Source organism: Onychostruthus taczanowskii, unplaced genomic scaffold (genome assembly GCF_017590055.1).
Source record: "Onychostruthus taczanowskii isolate IOZ18803 unplaced genomic scaffold, ASM1759005v1 scaffold29, whole genome shotgun sequence".
NCBI lineage: Eukaryota > Metazoa > Chordata > Aves > Passeriformes > Passeridae > Onychostruthus > Onychostruthus taczanowskii.
Window position 1 is genome coordinate 6104132 of NW_024500239.1, and position 21010 is coordinate 6125141.

General features: G+C 37.6%; 1 protein-coding gene across 1 annotated transcript in view; it reads right to left on the minus strand.

Moving 5' to 3' along the window:
* Positions 1-1910: 1910 nt before the first annotated feature.
* Positions 1911-21010, minus strand: part of AHRR (aryl-hydrocarbon receptor repressor) — a 62655-nt gene continuing 43555 nt past the window's right edge. Inside the window, exons 4-10 of the mRNA XM_041408138.1 lie at positions 12903-12992; positions 11494-11623; positions 9942-10075; positions 8422-8621; positions 6612-6730; positions 5539-5680; positions 1911-3030 (exon numbers count right to left, since the gene is read on the minus strand). Of these exons, the coding sequence (XP_041264072.1) occupies positions 1911-3030; positions 5539-5680; positions 6612-6730; positions 8422-8621; positions 9942-10075; positions 11494-11623; positions 12903-12992 (1935 nt within the window). The remainder of the gene's footprint in view (positions 3031-5538; positions 5681-6611; positions 6731-8421; positions 8622-9941; positions 10076-11493; positions 11624-12902; positions 12993-21010) is intronic.

Consider the following 21010-nt stretch of genomic DNA (forward strand, 5'->3'; position numbering starts at 1 on the left):
GCAGTGACACTGATTTATGGCAGTCTCGTTCTGCATGAGGAGCAAGTTTGCTTGCCCACAATAATTTTTGCAGTTTGGCTTGAGTTTATGTGATGTGGACAGTGGTGTACTGGAGAGCAGTACAAATTCCACTACTGTGGTCTCACTTCAAATGGGCTCTGATATTGCATTGCAGCCACTGGCAGGAGTATTAGAGCAAGGATATCAAGACTGTCTCAAACAAGAGGCAGCACATGGCCAACAGGGAGCTGATGTACTTTGGACACAAAAAGGGAAACATTCTCATGGCTTGGATATGATCAGCTGGACTATGACAGATTTAACCCAAGATACAGTGAGATTTTTGTTGCCCTTTACTGTCGAGTGTGCAGCATTTCATACCACAGTTCATAAGCACTAACATGCAGAGAATGAATATCTTTACACCTGCCAACTCTAATGTACAGGCAGTAAATTCTCTCAGAAGAGATGGTCAGTCTTCTCGGAGAAGAGCAGCCTCCCAGGTGCAGAACCATTGCACTACCTGAAAACTTCACTTATCCCACATATTTAAAGCATTTGGGAGAATTTTACACCACTCATCTGGCATGTAAAGCCACACCCTTCGTGACTAACAGATAAAGGAAGACATTATAATTATTTATAACGTTTTGAAAAAGAAGACATTCATTACAGGGCTTATTTCAAAAAGCACATATACATACATCTAAGCTGTTTTTTTAAATGATGTGGTTGTTATATAGGTGAAGTTGATATAAATTGAAATAGTGCAATTTTAAAACAAAAGTTAGTGCAGGAGTCAAACTACAACAATAACAAAACCCAAAATATAACTTTATTTTCTTTTGTTGTTGCGGAAACACTGTCTGGGTTCAAAGAAAAGTATACACTGTTTTCAAAAGCACTGAAGTGCTCTTGAAAGGTATACATCCACCTCTCAGTGAAATTAAGGGTTTCTTTTGGGATTGAAACTAGGATGTTTTTGGAAATAATCTTAGTGTGGGATTTGGTTTTGATGTAGGGTGACGATATCTAACAAGCTGCTATCAGTCAAAAAATACTATCAAGTAAAAAAGTGCATTTCCTTTGTTGACATTACAAGTAACAGCAAGGAAAATAATCAGAGAAATACTTTGTTCTCACATATACTTATCAGCATTTTGTAACTCATTTATAGAAGTAGATTACATCCCACTGTTCAGTCTTTCAGCAGCGACATGAAAGGCTGATGGCAATGAAATGGAAAATTATGGATTCTAAAACAATAATATTATCAAGAAACTTAGGAGTAACTTCAGTTTGAAGTGAAATAATTTCTGATTCATTTATGCAAGTCGTTGTTTTTACTTACGTGGTCCTTTTAAATTAAGAATTTGTGTTGGGAAGCCCTTTCCTATTGCCATTAATTTAATTCTGGGATGAAGGAATAGCTGATCCTTCTTACAAGAGTAGAAAAATAATTAAAAACCAAAAACTCTTATGGTAAACTGACCACACTGAAGACCATAAACATTTTTGATTTGCACAGAGGCGTCACATCAGCTTGAGAAAACAAACAGAACAAAGGAAACAGAAATTGCTAGACTTTGCTAATGAACTGTAGACATGAGAGGAAAGGTGATAAGGAAAAATGATCAGGTATACCTGTGCAGCAAGTAATGATGAATTTTTCTGTGCCTGAGGTTTTATCTTTCTTTCCTCTTTCCAAAGATCACTAAAAGAAGGGCAGTAGCAGGGGGTAGGCTGTGTGTACCTGTGTCTGTTTCTTTTCAAACACAGGTGCACGCACACACACACTCTCTCAAAATCTTTCCACTGGCTTTTGATTTTAGTAAATCATTTAACTCAACGGGAAGAGAATCTACAACTTCTTGCTTTTAACATTATAAATATTTCAAATGTTATAAAATCTATTGCAAAAATGTACATTCAGTGGTTTTATGAGGCACAAGACCGGCTAATGTATTTTCAGGGAAGCTTGCGTGTACTCTGTTCTGTCCGCTGTTGGACAACGGTGGAGAATCCAGGGGCTCACGCTTGATTGCTTGAACCAAGCAGGGGTTTTTAAATTCACATGGCATTTTGAACGCCTCATTAACCTGCTCTTTCTCCTCCCCTGGGCTGGGGCTGTAGAAGTGGCTGTAGCAAGCTGTGTGTGGCAGGTCGGGCATGCTTTCCAAACACACAGAGGAGTTCTGAGGGCAAAAGGGAGCCACCTCCTTGTTCCGTGAAGCCTTGCCAGCTCTGTTCAAGTTCAGGTTGTTGGGATGATTTGCTATGATGCATTGCCAGTTATGGGGTGTGTAAAGGCAGTGCCTTGGCTTCTGGCAAGGCAGGGCTGGCTGGCAGAGGTCCGGCTCCGTTTTGAGGTGCACTCTGCTGGGATAGCTGGGCACCTGCTTTCTCACCGGGCTGCTCTCATCCAGCCAGGCTCGGCTCTGCGAAAGCAGGTAGTTATCGGCAATGTTTTCAGAGTCAGAGTCATACTCCGTTTTGATAGGCATTTCCAAGGGAATGGCTGTGTCATAGAGAGGCTCTGAGGATGCTAATGGTCTCTGCAGCTTCAGATGGTCTGTTGCGTAGTTCTCTGCACAGCGCTGTTGGAGCCCCGAGTAAGACTGGCTGTTTTCTGTGTTCCCCCAGTGGGAAGGACAAGTTGATGCCAAATTTAAAACATTTTGGTCTCTGTTGTAGAATGATCCAGCTCTCCTGTTTGGACATGTGTTCATTCTCTGGCTCATAGAACAAGAGCTGGAGTTTCTTAAAGTCCAGCTGCTGTTTGTGGTGCAGTTGTTTTGAATGCCTAAAACTGATGTGTTAGAACTGAGAGGTTCCTCTTGCATAAAACACTCACCATTAGTATGAGGTTCAAACTTCACTTTTACATTATCTTGTTCATTCTTCACAGCTGCCCAGTTAAGATGCTTCCACTGGCCCAGAGTTTCAATGGCACTGTTATAGGAAAGCCCCTCCAGGTTTCCTTTTAAACTGGCAAAACCACTTAGTATCTTCAGTTGTTCGTCTTCTTCCCTTTCAATAACAGTAGAAAAAAGAAGTCAGGTCAATCAGAGGTTTCTAAATGGTTGTTTTCTGGGATACAGAGTGCATTACAAGCCCTATATTTTCCTCAATACGGGACTCTCACACTCTTGTGCACATAATCTTTGCATTTGCTTGAGAGAACAAAAGAGTTTCCCTGCATCTGGGTGTCAATGTGTGTGCACAACTAACTTTCTGAGGCATTGCTTCATTTGAATTCATGCATTGTTCTTCCATTTCAGGCACACAGTTCAATAAAGAACCTAAAAATTGTAGTACAATACAGTAATTCCCTTGCACTTTTGTTCTTCCCTTAAAATATGTATAAATAATATTTGTGGGTAGAAAATTCTATAGATAAAATACAAGTAGTATCTTAAATGAGATATATTTTGTTAACAAAGAGTTATTTGGACACATAAGAGCTTTCTGATCAAGAGATTGAGGGACAACCATGTGGGTCTTACATTTCTGAGCTGAGAGGAAATAAAGTGTCCAGATTAAATAACCAAATAGTCACAGATGTTCATATTGAGTGTATGTTTGTTTTATATGTCTAACTTAATTTATGTTGCCTTTTGTTTTCTAAGATGGCCAGTGAATTAATTTTCCATGAGCTCCAGCTGAAGTACTCAACATTGAAGAAGAACACTGGCAGAGAGTGTTGCCTGAGCACTTCCATGCCCAAAGCAGCTGTTTTCAGAACTGGGTCCAAACCCTGAGATTTCAAGTGCTGATTCCCAACTTTGTGGGGTCAAGTGCCATGAAGCCACCTCATGCATCTCCAAGCAAGAAGCAGACATCTCAATAAGGAACTGCGTAGGAAAACCTGAAGAGCTACTGAGGGGTTTAGAAGGCTTTTTCTTAATTCACATTAGAACTTTTTCCTTGGGTATTGAATCAATGTGCAAGAAAAGGATTTTCCAGTAGAGGGAGTCCGTGTTGTTACAAAGAGAGAATGTCCCACTGTAATAATATACACCATGAAAGAAGAATGTTTTCTCTCTCTTTTTTATATTTTGAGGCATTAAATATTTTCAGTCCTCTGCTAAATATTCTTATTATTGACAGGATTGAGATGCAAATTTTTCATAAAAGTTTGCTGCAGAACATGCTTCTCAGAAAATGGTCAAATCGGGAAGCACAGGACTGAACAAAATGCAATAGTCAAAAAGTTAAACCCCCAAATGAAGAATTTTACAGTGAAATAGTATCCAGTGAAAATTCTCCAAAAGAATCTGTGTTTTCTGGAAGGCAGCATACATTTTAACAACAGCAACAAAAAAAGTTGTAGCAAATACATAGTCTATTGCAGACTAAGACAGAACTGAATATAATCACTAAAGCAAACTCTTGTAATACTTCAGTCTGTGGGAACCATCAAGCCCAAAGGAAGGATTTTAATCTGTCTGAAAGCAAAAATGTAACTAAATAAACATGCTTAATTACACAAAAACAATTTTGAAGTAGAGAAACTAATAAAAGAAACAGCCCCTTTTAATCTGCTTCTTAATAGAAATTAATTCCCTGACACAGCAAGATGATGTTTGTGCCATCCTAGTAAAGGCAAAAAGTTCCAGCATCCTCAGGTGAGAGCTCCCCTGCTATTCATGTGGATCTTGGGAGATACACTGCCTGCACGGAATAGCTACTCTAGAAGTGCAAAGACTTTTTTCATTTATTTCTTCCACCTGCAAGACATTCTAAAGGAAAAAATCTGGGCTAACAGCCACATTTTTAACACTGGGCAGATGGTGGCTACGTAAAACTCCTGGCCCTGCCCACTGAGTCCACTCTCTTATCTCTTCCCTCAGCCCAGCTTGAAGAGATACTTCAACAAGGCCCACAGGAACAGGGACAGACAGTCCCATGAGAGAAGGATGCAAAGCGCACTTGAGAGGAAAGGGCTAAACTCATCCAAAAACTCCTCTCTGAATGCAAATCTGCGAGATTAGTTTACCAGGAGACTAGTTACTCCGTGACTGAGCCTACAAGCAACTAGATGTATGTGTCTACAAGCATCCAATGCACATGAGTGCCCTTCTTTAGATTATGTTGCACATACACAGCTGAAAACATCAGCTCAACTGTCTTACGTGAAGGAAAAAAAAAGCTCAACATAGTCAAATGCTGATAAGCCAAAAAACTAGGACACTAGATTTTCAGCTGCAATGTAAATCAAAACCCAAATTATATTTTTTCAAGAAAGACAAATATTAATAATCAAGTAATTTATTTCTCTGTTAATGTATATGTATACTCAGCTTCAGAAGAAGAAAAGGCTGAAGGCAGAAAATAAATATTGTTTAGGATTGTAACTGCCATTTCATATGTTCCAAGACAGAAATAGATTTCCATATAATAAGTAAACTAAATTTTTCTCATTCAGCTCTTCTCTTAGGTCACTACAGCCCTTTGATAGACTTCATACAAAAAGAATGCATTCATTTTCCTGATTTTTTTTTTTTTTGTCTTTTTGGTACTGGAAAATATACTTACTTTAACATTTGCTGTTGGGCAAGGACATATTCTGAACAACCACTTCGATACAGAAGTTGAGTGTTAGCTTGAACCCAGACCCAGTGATCTTCATTTGTTTGTACTTTCACTAGAGAAATGCCATTTTCTCCATTATTCTTTGCTATATAATTAAAAAGAAAATAGATTTTAACACAAGCAGTATTAAGTATTTTTTGTTACCTAAACTGCAAACATTCAAAGATTTCGTTGTTGTTCTAGAAGCATCAGCATAGGAAGGTACAAGCTAAAATATGTCACAAAATGAAGAAAATTACATCTTAAAACTAAAATTTGAAAAGCCTAGTGAGACACTTAAACTGTAACCAAGGATTTTAGAGAGAGAGTCATTCCTTCTAATATTTTCATCTCAGTAGTAGTAGAACCCACAAAAAATGTTCATGAAAAATGGACCTATAAAAGAGGAATGATTTTTAAAGACATTAAAGATTTCCAGCAGATATGACAGAAGGATGAGTACAAGTCCACTCAAGAAGAAGTTGCACAGTGGGGTAGACTCACCATCAAAATTTTATCCATTGTAAAATCTGAACTAGAGCCTAGACTCTCATAATTTTTCCACAGCCAAACACAGGAAAAACATGAGTCAAAGCTGTGGGCACATCATGAGTTTTAAAGACAATGCATTCTAATTTTCCTCTGTTTTCTAATCTTTGGGGAAAACTAACATTTGTAACATATCCTTCAGTTTTCATCAAAGAGGAATAGATATTGTTATTAATTATCAGGATTTTCATATAAACTTATTAAATTCAATGCTGCCACTTTTAGGCAAGCATACGTTGAATATTCTTTTACTGCCATTTATTTACTATTTATTATTTACCATGATTGTTTATTTCTCTGTAAATTTTCTACCCACTCTGAAATCACAGAGTTATTTTGCACTATCTTTTGAGGTTGAAAACTTTTTTATTTTTTAAAAGAAGAAGTGTTAGGGAGAAGAAGGAGAGAATTGGGACCAAAACCTGAAAAACTTATCAGAAGAAAATAAAAAATTCTTTTTTCATAAACTGTATATAATCTAGCACTACCTTTGATTTGATTTTCAGCAATCTGTAATGCATTAGTGAAGGCAGCACCTTCATGGTGATTGCTTCTTCCATATAATTCTGTTGCTTCACAAAGTCCTGAACTGCCTTTTGAACTGGAGCTGTAGAGGGGAGAAAATGTGGAAAACTCCTTGTCAGTGAATGACAACACAGTAGAGTCACAGACTCTAAAAGATATGATTTTCAAGCTGGTGGCTGTTAGCAAAAGCATTTGGTTTAAGCATATAGTAACTAGCACTAAACAATTATTTTTTTTCCTGCATCATTTTGTTGCTCTAGCTAGTGTGTGACTGGAGTTCTGTATTCAATTAAGAGGAATAGTTATGTTTAGGAATATTCTGTTCATGACTTACTATATCTGGAAAAATAAATTTCATCTGGAATTGAGACAAATGCTGTGTATATTCTGCTCTTCCTATTCAAGTTACATTTGAGGTATGTACATCACAGTGACCAGCAATGAATTTAAGAGCTGGCATTACTTCAATTTGCAATAAGCACCATATGATTTGGATGTATTTCTTCCAATCTTCAGCTGAAAATGCTTGAATCAGGGATTTAAAAAGGTGCACTGTCTGTAATACTGAATTACAAATGCTTCCTTTCATTAAGACCATAGGAAAAAAAAAAAAAAAGAAAAAAAAAAAAAGACTGTTTAAATCTGCCCACCATCCTTGGCTACCATGCTTCAGGCCTGAACCAAAGGAAACACTGAAGATAAATGGTTGCTTCATTCTTGTCAGATCCTTGGCCACTGTCCAGTCAGGTAGTAAAGCACCTCTCTATTAGCAACTCAATTCTGATCATCAGTTAATTTCACCTGGGCCACTGGAAAAACTAGCAAATAGAAATGACTTTCCAGCTCTATTCCAAAAGCCTGCATAGTCCATTGTATCAGACTTCCAGCAATCTAGTTCTTCTCAAAAAGGGTGTATGTACTAGAACCACGTTATACATCTGAATAGTGAGCCCACACATAGACAAGCATAACCTAATTAAAAGCCAAATTATGGTACTGTCAGTGATACTGACAAGCATTTTGCTTCACAGCAATAGAACTCATTACTGTAAGGTTATATGTAAGCAAACAAGGGAAAATACGATCCTAGCCCCAAACATCAACAAATGCTGCCATAGAAGAGTAACAAAAATAAGTGTTAGGAAGGAGATGAGTCTGAACACAATCTGTCCTGATCTTTTGTGATTGCTACCAAATGATCACCCCCAAGCCATTTAGTGCAGTTGTAAACTTACGTGTTCATAAAACTTCTGTTGAAAGATAAATGCATACACCAAGTACAACTCATTAGACTCTTTGTGAGCACACCCCCCCACACACATATTCAGTTTTCTGACGTTTTCTTTTTCCTTTGTTACCAAAATGCCCAAGTCGAAATAATTGTGTTAGCGGAAGATACTGAAATTAGAAAATGCGCAATAAAAATACTTTTTCTTTTCCACTTTTACAGCTGGCTTATTGCATTGGTAACTTTTGAAGGTTAGAAAGATATCCTAATGTTCCATTTCTAATATAAAATTTTGTATATTGAAATATATTACTTAACATGTATTATAAATAAAGTACAATATATTGCATCATTTTGCACTCTATTATGTTATATTATAGTAATTGTATTGTATTTATTTTGTATTCAATAGTAAATCCAGATAAATTATTCACTTTTCTAAGAAAGAGTTTTGAAATTGAGAGATATTTAGCATAATTTGTGGTTTTTACATGCTTAATGGCCCATAATCTTCACTAAATACCAAATGATTAATTTGTAAATACTTTGTGTTTGTTGCTGCTGCATCATCAGCTTTGTGTTTCGCTCTCACAAGCAGGCTTTTCATCTTCATCTCTGTCACAGAAGGGAGCAGAAGTGGTACCACTATGCAGAATAAGGACAGCTGAGGTGGCAGTACTGTTCCTGATGAGGACTTCTTCCTTTGTCCAAAGAGGAACTTTAGTTTGCCTTGGAACTGCATTGTCTGGCATAAAGAAAACCAAAAGAAAACAAAACAAAACAAAAAAAATCCCCCACCAAAAAAAAAAAGGCAAGAAAAAAAGAAAAAACCCAACAACTTAAGTATTTAGTGTATAAACATTTAAAATACTAATGCAACCTAGAGAGAGAGTGTCATTTAACACTTAACCCAGTTTTGAATCAGCGATTAAAACTACGAATTTCATTTTATTCATATAATTTAAACCATGTCATTTCAGAGATGGGGTGGGTGGAGGTACTATCAACAGTAAGATGAGACTTTTGAGGCTGGTTGAGAGTTTTTTCTCTCTTGTGTAGTCAGCAGTAGAGGTTCTGTGTTACGTTCTATTTGCCAAAACAAGCCACGCACAGTGGTGCAAACAATTGTTTCCTCTGTACCCCACTGAAGCTGGAACCATGATTTTTCCATGCTCTGTTCTCTTCAGCAAGATGGTTTCTTAGTTTCTTTCCTCTTATTCTGCACTTTCTCTGGGAAGTGTATAGACTGGCACAACCAAGGGCTCTGCAGACAGGGGGCATAGCTTGGAAGGAGCCGTTCATCACTGCCTCAAATGTCTGTGTAGTCAGAAGGCAGATTCCAGTTAATAGCAAGCTGCTGCCTCTCAGTGAAAAAATTAACTACCAAAAAAATGCCCAGTGAAAAATCAGCCCGTTTGAGTTAGGCATTTTCCAGAGCTAGGAGATTAAAGCAGGGATGCAGAAATGATGGCTGTTAAGACCCATAGCCTTCCAGCAAATGAGCACCTCAGACAGAACTTGCATTTCCCAGTCTCGTGCTGATTGTTTCATTTTCTTTGCACATGCTGGAGTTTCCCCTAAGCAGAAACAGCATTGGTCTTTACTAAGGAAATGGAGAAGTGATTTCTAGAAATGAACACACTCCTAGTAGGAAATGCAAAAGACTCTCTAATTCTGGGGTTTATTATTAAAGGATTCTTCACAAAAGGAGAAAACAGATCATTATTTTTCCTTCTCCTTAAAGCAAATACTTTGGGCTTAAATGTTAATTGTTGAAATTCAGACTTGCCACCCTTGTGCTATGCGCAGTACAAATTGAAGACAGATATTGTTGAAGATAAACATTTTTAAAGTCTTTCCATTTCAAATATTACAACCTTTTTTTCTCCCATAATTCTTTACACATATTGATAATTATCCTAGGTGTTTCTTGTCAGTGCACAGCAAAAGAAAAGTATATCCTGTCCATGGATTTCCACAATATTTATGTTGAAGAATTTTTCATATGAAGTAATTAAAGTTTATTATGTCATGCCTACAGTGATCTAAGTGAAGTTGTACTTACAAGGAATCCAGAGGTACTGTCCAACAAGCAGCGAACTCGACAGATGAAACAGCGAGTTAAAAAGGAAGAATAATCTGTTGTCATGCTGTCATTCTCTTGTGCTTTGAACAATTTACTGAGAATATATTCTTCTCCTAGGAACAACAGAGGAGACAACATATATCAGATCACACTAAGAAATAATGAAAATGTTCTGTAGCCAATTGAGGAAGATGTTACGGAAATTGCTAAAAATTGCTTTATGGATGGGCGAATATTCAATGGTGTCATGTATGGATACATCTGCACATGCTCTAACAAAAGAAAAATTAAAGCTCTGCAATGGGATTCGGGTGAGTTTCTTTAGAAATTTGGATTTTATTTCCTGAGTTTTTGTGATTTTTAATGATTCAAAACAGGGTAACACATGTTGCTGGTTTTGAGATCAGAGATCACAGAAAATGCATTAGACAGGAGAACAAAATAAGGAAAAATTATAATCCTAGAAAAAAAACAGAACAAAAAAATGGACAGTAGATTATTAGCTAATATTCAGGTGTTGCACCTCCTTGATTTTTTTGTACAAGTGCAGTTTTTTTAAATGTTTCCCAAAAGACACAAGTATTCATACAAAACTATGAACTCGAGACCTGAAGTTCTCCACAATATATTTTAGAATGAAAATTCCAAATATTTGTAAATTTTATAGGTTGTAGTAGTGCATGTTGTTTTGCTTGGTTCCTGCGTACTTCCTACAAAATCTTTAAAGCTCCTCAGATATTTATAAGACTCTTGTAAAACACAGAAACCATTTTTCAGGAAATGCAAGAAATTCCACCACAGTTTCATGACTGTGTTCCTGAGGACTTCATAGAGGTTGCTGAAGGATTTCTTGCAAGTTTCTCCCCCCTCACCTGGTGACTATACTTTCCAATTTCTTTCCTCAATTACTAACTCACCTTCTGGTGAAATGCATACATTTTGCTGGGATCAATAAGTCTTTATAAGGTTAACAATCTCAACCTGAATGTAAGTTCTGTAGTTGTGATTTCAGCTTAATATCTCATGTAGGAGAAACTTTGAGGGTAGGCATCCAATTCCCATCCTAGGGAAGTATGGCCTCAGAGGAAAAGGTGCATTACTGAACCTATTTGTTCTTCAGAAGGCTCCTGTCTAGATCATTTTGCATGGGAAAACAAATGGCAGAAAGTGATGCTTCCATGGTGATTCTGTACAGAAACCTTTTGCATCAATGAGAGGACTGTTGATGTCCTGATCTGTTGCCAACAAAATTTTGGCAGTATGAAGAACTGATGCTGCTCATTCTGAGCAGGTAAGAATACATTAGAGAAAAGCAAAACAAAAAACTTTGTAGCACCAGTGGCACACTCTGCCTTATAAATGCCCAGGATCAGGAGGAAATGTCATCTCTGAGACAATAACATAAATAAATGTTAGGCATCTTTCCAGTGAAGAATCTGACTGGAGATGATACTGATATGAGCATAGGTGGAATGCAATTCTACCTCTGTACAGTGCTGCCTATGTTTCCAATCAGCGTGCACAATCCCACCTGTTTCTGACTGTAGCTGCTGTCCCGACAACATCTGGGGAGGATTCATGGCCCAGTGCAGTTGTCTACAGAAATCCTGGCGGTCATCCACATGAATGTAATCATATATGTTTTGGTGCATTACATCAGTCTGAAACAATTACAACAAGGAATGATTAATTAGTAACTGTAGGGGGGGCAGCCACTTATCTTTAGATTGATACTTTCCTTAAAATCATGGCAGGTGTAGGACATCTTCAGAGCATTTTTAATGAGGAAAGTTGTTTCAAAGACCCTTACTTCTCAACATCTGCTTTTTCCCTTCACATCCTAAGATGATTCTTTGTATTCTTAACTCTTTTGTACATATGCAAATATGAGTAATAAACATCCAACTGACAAGTGATGAATAGTGCCATCCCCCAGGGATTTATGCTGGGAAAAACCCTCTTTAATTTTTTGACTAAGGAATCATGGGATAGAATGCACACTCAGCAGGTTTGCAGAGGGTATGAGCTGGGGAGGGCAAGACTCCTTGGTGGGCTGTAAAAATAGGCTGATAGGAACCTCAGGAAGGTCAGCAAAGGCAAATTTCTCTCTTAATTTCAGGTACCCCATGAAAAGAAAGATATTAGAATGTCAAAATGAGCCCAGGAGAATGCTAGCAAGACACTTAAGAAAGCTGGAGCACATCCAGGAGAGAACAGGGTTTGCTCAGCCTTCAGAAGGGAGAACCACAGAAAGAATGTACTGCTGTCTACATCAACCAAATGAGCAGGGGAAGAGCAGACAAAGGCTGACTCTTCTCTGAACTGAGAGGGCAAGAAGCAACAGACACAGGTGGCAACATGGGAAGCTGGAAATTAATAATAAGCAAAAAAAAAATTACAGTCTTGGTGGCTAAACACTGGAACACATCCTCCAGAGGGGTCATAGAAACTCAAAGCTTGATCAGTCCTGCATCAACCTGCTCTAGCTCCATGTCTTTGAGCAGGAAGGAGGTTGGACTAGATGACCTCCAGAGGTCCTTTCCAACTGCGTGGTTCTGTTATTCTGTGACTTTAGAATATAGTCATTACACACAAGACAACCAGCCTAGAAAAGCAGAATCTTATATTGAAATTGAAAAGAAACTTCTAGCTAAATGTTTTATAACAGATCATGTTTCTGCTAACAAAAGCTTTATAAAAGGAAATTGCAAGAAATAAATCTCCACTTGTCGACTTGACAAAAAAAATTAGTCTGAGATGGCATAGTAAAATAACCTTATTTCAGTAAGTGTATTCTAATCAGCAGTGAAAGGTATGCAACATACAGTGCTGCATTTAAAAATAATAGCAGAAGTTATAGTATTGACAATATATGTATTGACAAGAAAGTCAATGCAATGTCAGTGGCTGGGTGTTCTAAGTAATTCTGAAAATATTTACCTGATGAAACCCTAGATAGTCCACAATGGTCGATGACGCATAGAATATCATTCCATCTGCACTTACCACCAAGGCAAAACCATTCAGTGACTGAAAAAGGAAAATAAAATACTTTAAAAGATAATCAGGAGATAAAGAATAAAATCAGTATAAATGTAATCATTTTAAGAATATCTTGGAATGAAAAAACTCAGTCTGCAAAAAGCTGGACACTAAATTCTTTCCTACTATGAAAAATTAGTAACAACCTGGAACATGCTTTCTTTCTTTTCTAAAAAAGTTAAAATAGTTAATTACAGTATAACGACCATATTACATTATTTGTTTATTGCCTGCTTAATTGTCTGCATAATTATATTTGCTCATTAATTAGTAGAATTAAAAGTTTAATAGCAAGTATCAACTGCTTTATTTTTCCTTTTAATTTAAAACTGCACATTCCATAATAATTGCTTTGAATATATATGCATTAATACATATAATATAATAATATCCAAAGGGAAAATTAAATACATGTGCTGTTTTAACCATGACTCTAAAACTGGATCTGTATTTTTTTTGTATGGCTTTTTTCTTAAACTGCTATAAAAATACATACATAGCATAACTGCATAAATGCAATGAATATAAAACGTCAGTCCTCATGCTGCACAAGGACTGACTAATTCTGCCTCTGCTCCCTTGATAAAGGTCTGGTAACATATCTACTCCAGCAGGCTTGCACTCCAAGGTAGTCTAGATCCTTTCGTGTGGTGGTTTTGAGGTCTTCAAGATGACAGTTCAAAGAGCTATTGCTGAAATACTGCTATATTATTATCCTTGCTTCACCTTACTCTCAATGTGCCTATTAATCCTGAGTTAATCCTGAAACACAGTGAGGACAGATTTTCAATTGCTCAGTAACCAGATACACTGACATATTTTTGTGAGCTTGGTTCTCTTTTTGGTTCCTAAATAAGGACCAGATTTCCAAGACTGCTTGAAAGCTGTTCCCACTGTGACAATGGTGGGCAGAATTTCAAGAGTTCAGTGCACAATAGACCGACCTCCTCAGAAGGTTTGGCTCCAATCATGAATGTGGAGCACCTTTGGAAATGTGGCCCCATGGGACCACACTTGGCCAGAAGCTCTGTGCCTTGAAGAACCTGTGAAACAGTGACTTGGTAAAAGCAGTGGAGAGCCTTCAATGGCTGTAGCAGCAAGTGATTCAATCAGGTCAACACCAACCATAAGTCAATGTGAAGAACAGTCAATGACAAATCTTGTTTTGCTGCAGGTCAGCTCCAGAGGTGCAGATCCTTTGCAGAGTAAGAGTGATCTCTGCCTAGTTGTGCCTGTGTTGAATAATAATTATCCTTGTCAACTCTTCAAGCACAAGGACTGCTCAACTGGTGCTATTTCCTGCTCTAAATAATGCCCAAATTTGTCCCAGCACCTCACCAACCTGAGGATGGTGTGTCAAGATTTCCACGTCTTCACATCTGCACCTCTCACTGCCCTGAGAGGAACCTCCATGGATGGTATCTGTCATATACATTTCCAACGTCAAATGGAGACAAGAAAGCATTTTTGGCATCTTGTCTCTTTGGTCTCGTCTTCATAACAATGAAACCATCAGTGATGTGATGTTAGGAATTTTATTACATTTTGAACATCTGGCAGGCCTTTTAATTTGGATGGACTAAAATTTTCCATAAAGATAAGTGTGGGACACTTAAGTGAGCTCCCATTTTCTGTGCCCCTTACCAGGCATATTCTGAAAGACTTCAAGTCCTGGCCACAAAACAGGACCAGGGATAAGTTAAGAATATTAAAAAAATGAAAGAAATATGCTTGATTAAATAAAAGTTCTTAAGTTATACAAAGTAATACACTAATCCCTGCCTTCATTATTTAAGCTTCAAAGACCACAAGATCTGAATATTATTGAAGAATCCTACACATTATCATGTTGAACGTCCTTAAAATGTACCCTCCATTGTCCTGCAGGCAAGCTGGAGTTTTTCAGCCCCTGTAGGAATATCTGCCTTTGTCAAGGATTGCTTGTATGAATCAAGAGATAAATTCATTTATTCAAAAAATTAGTTTTCTTCAACATATTGGCAGATACTCTTTAGGCCTAGGCACATACATAAGAGATCAGTCTCTACCCTTGAAGTGTAAGACTTGATTCCTCACAGTGGAAAGCAGGAAGGTTTTTCTTTACGCACCTTTTTCCACAGAACTAGAGTCAAGCTGAACTAGGCGCAGCAGTTTCTAAAAATTGGAAAGGGAAATGAAACTGTGTGTATTTCCAGGGATTCAGATCAGTGTACTGGCAACTGTGAGGTTGGAGGAGGTATTAAGAAAGAGGTGGGATGGAGGAAGAGGGAAGAAGAAGTGGAGGAAAAGTTCAAGGAGCCATGTGTTTAGATTGAGCCAAAAACAAGTGTGGATTTGAAGCATGCATGTAAATGAAAATATTTCCAAACTTCCTCTGCTTTGTTTTTGGTTTGTTCTCAAAATTCTGGTATCCTCTCCTGAGGTTATATCTCTTCAATAAGCACCCCTAGTTTTCAGTACCCCAACTGCAGACATCAGATGCTTTTCCTCCAAGCAGGGAAAGCAAAATCCACTTTGGTGCAAAAACAACTTTTATGGAGCCACATGACTAAGTTGAGGATGAACACAAATTCCATGTCTCTAAATTCACTTTAGCTGGGAAACCTGCTGCTTCAGACACATTAAAAAAAGACAAGCTGGATATCAAGTAACACTTTACACCAATGAGTCTCATCCATGCCTGCAAATTCTTCTGCTCTCTCAGTATTACTCTAAACTGTAGTTCAGTGGGAAAACAGACATCTGTAACACAGAAGACTCGAAAGAGTCAGAGCTGGGCTGGGATTTATACTTTTCTTATCTACTTACCAGAGGTGGGGATAAGGAGGAGAGTGTTTGCTAGTACATTGCCCACCCCGAGTGGGTAATGGTGATTGCAAATCAGTAGGGAAACATCATTTCCAACCTCCCAGATAAATCTCTCAGGTACCAAATACAACTCCATACTAAAATCCTTTACAGTAACACTGCATAGATGTTTTTTTTAACACTGCATAGCCTAGTGACTGAGTAGGAGAGACAGCTTCGATCCACAAGAACCATTTTTCTGGCCAGAAGCCTAGTGACTGAGTAGGAGAGACAGCTTCGATCCACAAGAATGAGTGAAAACTATTCCCAGCTTTTTTGTTCTAAGTTACCACATCTCACATTAAACATCACAACAAAGTATATGGCTCCACTTACGATTTTTAAACATTCTCCATTATTGAAATAAAATTCTCAGCAATAGCTTTCTCTCATTCCCAGTGAATAGGAGGTATGCTGTGTTAGAACCACAGCAGCCATGTGCCTGGGAAATGGATAACCTGGGGAGATGAAACAGGAAAGAGGACCTGGACCAGCCTCATACCTGCAGTTCTCACTCCCTAATGAAAAAACATGTTTGCTCTGAACACTGAGGGGACAGCATAGAGCAGTAAAGGCAGCTCCTCTCATTTCACTTTAATCCTCTCAGCAGAAATAATGGACAGCCTAAATGGGGCTCTGGTATTTAGAGGGGGAGATAACCAAACCCCACAATTCAGTGTTGGTGGTATTTGTTTTGTGTACAACAAGTGTGTTTCAATCAGTGCAGTCCACTTGCATACTAAAATTTTTTCGCAATATTGCATATTCTTACACATGCACACATAGAAACAAACACATAAAACTATTAGTATGGACCTTAAAACTTCTACTACAAAAAAACAACTAACTTCAAATCTGAAAAAAATACATGGTTTTAAACTGCCATTTGGTAAACCATATGGATTCAATGACAGATGGAATTTCTAATCCCGGATAATAGCTGAAACATGTGAGACAGACTTAAGTATGTATTGTGAACATTTGCTTGTTTGTATTTGGCTTTTTAAAAACACTTACATGAGTTTTCTACATTGTACTTAAAAATGAAATCATGTGGGACTTTTTTCCCAAATGAAAAAAAAAAAAAAGAGAGCTTGGCACCAGATAGGGGCCTGTGTTCTTTTCAAAAAACATGTACATCCAATTATGTACTCACGAAAAGCTGCACCTGCTACTGAAACAAAAAAACAATTAATCTGTCAGTTCAAAGAAAGTATGATATTATTCTGGTGCCTACAGTAGCTGTGAGACGAAAGTTATCAGTTCCTTCCATTAAGAAGTTTTTGAAACTTTATTAGTCAAGAGATTCTCTTTGGGAATGAAGGCAAATATTTTGAGGAAGATAGGACTTCCTTTGGCAAGATCCTTTATATATCCTGATTTTTTTTTTCCTGGTCTCATAGCAGAAAATCAGCCAGAAAATACTTCAAAGACATTTTGGTCAAGGTCATGGCATAGTAAAAATAAGGAGGAGGAAAAAAAAAAAAAGAGAGAACGAGTTCCAATGCACATTTCTCTTATTACTCTTCCTTGAAATAAAGGAAAATTCACTAGCATTAGGTCTCCAGAGACCATGTTACTATGGCTACTAAAGTACAACAGTCAAGGCCTGCAGCCATGCCTTGCTTTGAACAGATTTTCGAGTCACGCAACTTGGGTACTAAATTTCCAGGGTCAGTTGGCTCACAGTTTATCTGGAACAGCTTCATTTAATAGTGGATCACTGGGTTTTTGCATCCTATGTGGAATGGGGCCATTTTCTGGTGATCTAAATAAGGAGCTATTTAAAAACTCTGGAAATTATATACTTGCTCGTGTCTTATGAATATTAGGAGGAAAATGCAGACAGTTAATTGTGTCTTCTGTCTTAAACTGCATTGTTTAGTGAATCAGTATTTCTTTCCACTGGTGTTTTTAGGACTCATAGTTGCCCTTCTCAAAAATCCCTTTGAACTCCTGAGGTTCTCTTTATATATATATTAAAAAAAAAAAAAAAAAAAAAAAAAAAAAAAAAAAAAAATTAACTCTTACAGAACCCTGAAGTAAAAAACAGGATAAAAGACTATTCAGAAATACCATATCTGGTGACATCAGAATATGGCCTTTGCTCAACAAGTACAGTATCTCTTAGCCCTCTGGACTATCTATCTACAAAGCAACTTCAAAAGGAGTATTTCTGTGAGTAAGCACTATTTGGTGCAAAGGAGAGTGGCAGAATTGTTTTAGCATTCAGTTTTGATCAAGGGTTTGCGTGTACAGATTAAATTTCAGGCAAAAGAAACAAAACAGAAGACAAATTTCCATCATTTGAGCCAGCGAAGGAAGTAGGAGCTGAAGTCTACAGACATGGAGTGATATGGGAAGCCTTTCAGAGAGAAAGTGCTCAATCTGATAAACTGGTTTTCATAGACAACAGAAATTGTTATTTTCAAGTACAAAGAAATATGTATGTATGATCATTATGTGCCTTTCACTCCTCCTGTCACCCTAAATAAAACAAAGTTCACGTTCCTGCCTGTGTCCTTGACCCTGAATATCACTTCAGGCTTCTTTCAGTACGGAAATGCAGCATCTAGTGCTGTACTACCAAGGTCAACATTTTCAACAATCATTCACAATGCCAGATTTGAGACCCAGCCCTCCCATTTACTGTCAGAGGGAACAGCTGGGCCATCCGAAAGGCACAAATGATTGTGAATCATTCCACTGGTGACATTTCTCATTATTCCATTTTTCAATACCCCATCACTTCCACGAAGGAATTAGGGAAACCTTGGAGATGCTTGTTTATATAACGTGTCTTCAGTCTAGCAAGGGAGCTGGAACGCTGGGGCTCGTCAAGAGGCAGCAGTCAAAACCAGCCTCCTGGAAATCAGCTAGGAAAATGTAAGTCATTGGGCTCCGGTAATTGTGAGCTATAAACTTTCAAGAAAACATAGTAGCTCCCTGGAGGGTGAGATTGCAATGTGTGCACACATGTAAACACATTTTAAACCATGGTGATGTTTTTTATATGCTTGATATGTAATAAGTATTGGACACTACCAAGAACAACTTTGCCTTTGAAGTTGTTTTGAATGCACGATGCAGAACTGTAAATGCAGTTTTCCTTCCATTATACATTCCTTCCAAACTAAGCTTTTGTAACAAAGCTTGCTTAGTCTGTGTCGAGTCCTTGGGGTAGGGCCTCTCTTTTGTTAACATATGAATTTCTGGTCCCCAATGAACCTGGCGCCTCAAAACCAACTACTCTGCCCAAGATGGGGCTAAGAGACAAGGGCTGAAGCATCAGTTGACTTTGTTTGTGCAGAAAGTTGATGTGGTGCATACTAGAAAGAGATGCATCCCCCTTAAATCCTGTTTTTTCCACAAGTACTAAGCACTGGAAAAGAGAATACAGGCCATGTTTCCAGAGAGGAACAGTACTGATGACTACTAGCTTAAAGATAGGTTGGGGAAGGTTTTGTTGATGCAAAAATGAATTTGTGGGTGACACTGAACACCTCAGTATGAATTTGTTATATGGCATGCTTTACCATTGAGGATGTCATGTGGGAAGCAAGAATATGAATGCTACCTGAGGTTAATGGATGGTATACAAGTACTGAAGACTGCTTAAAATAATATAAAGAAGAATGTTTAAATTATTAATTCTAAAATTGTTGAGGCAAAGCATATTTTATTTATTAATACATAGCTAGAGATATGATGTTTGCTAGATAGTTAGTGAGTATGTGGATGAGTAACATGTCATTTACCTTAGCAATTATCGTGAAAGGATACTAAATTACAACATAATCATTATAATCTATTTCTTTAGCCTCCTCATTAATCATGATGTTGAATTTAAAATTGTGCTCTACTAGTAATGGAACCCTCCTGTCAATGCTCTTTCACAAATACTATGGCCTGGACTACACTTGGAAATAGAAACCATCTTTATATTGATTCATGCAGTTTCTCATTTCACTTCCTCAAAAGCAGATGTTGTATTCACAGATGGAAGCAAAGCTGGGGCAATATCTTCAGTGCAAGTTCAGCTCTTCGTCCTTTCTGAATTCTGCAGCTGCTCTGAGCTTTTCAGTCTTCTCTTCAACAATTTCAATATAGAAAATGCAAGCCTGATTAATTCCATTTGAGAAGACTCAAAATGAAGCATTAATTGCTCACTACTCTGCACTTGTAATAACAAATTTAGTTAGGTAGACTTTGAAATAACAAATGTAGTAAGATTAGACATTATCTTTCACAGAAACAAGTTACTGAAAAGAGTCTCAAATAATATTTATCCAACATGTTGGACAATTAGACATATGTAAGTACCAAATGTCTGGATTTTTTTTCAGTGTTATTTACATGTAAGTGCACCAAGTCCTGAATAGAGGAAGCCGTCATAATATTCCATGCACAGCTGACTTTTATTTGTACTTGCAAACTGTTAATGAGGATGAATGGCAGACATCTCTTTCTGTAAGGAATCAAAACCTAAAAGAGACAATGTTGCAGCCTATGTACTGAAAACAGAATGTTATGCCCTAATTTCACAGCACTCTTTTTCTGTGTATTTAGCGCTATATATCACATTTTCTAACATGAAACTATTTCAGAGGGTGGGAAGAAGAGCAAAACAATCTGTATTTCACATTCTGTTTGATAATATATATAAAAGGCTAAATCAGCCTTTTAAAGCACTATTTCAGGTCAGTAGAATTTTCAGGGAGAATGGCATCCCTGAAATTGACTCTGGGAGCAGTTTTACTGTGCAAGTTATCATCTTATGCGTGTTTTTTATGCTGTAAGTATCCTGTATCAAACACACCCTATCCCATTCTGACAGCAGGGGTGAATCCTGCTATAAAGGCATTGTGCTGACCCAGAGAGGCAGGCAATATTTTCTCTAATCAAGATATTAAGTGGATGATGGTGGATCTTATGGAGAGGGATAAGGATAGAAAGTTAGAGACAATTCCTCTAACCACCAGCAATGACTGCAAATCCTAGGCTGCATTATAGACTAAATGAATCCTTCCCTAAGTCTCTTAACTGCAAGCCCCTGCTTTGGTTTGAGCATTTAAGTTTTATTAACTAAGGCAGACAAAAAGTGAAAGTGGAATGTGTTCGATATTTCTAGTAAAATACGTAGAGTTTTTTCCAAAACC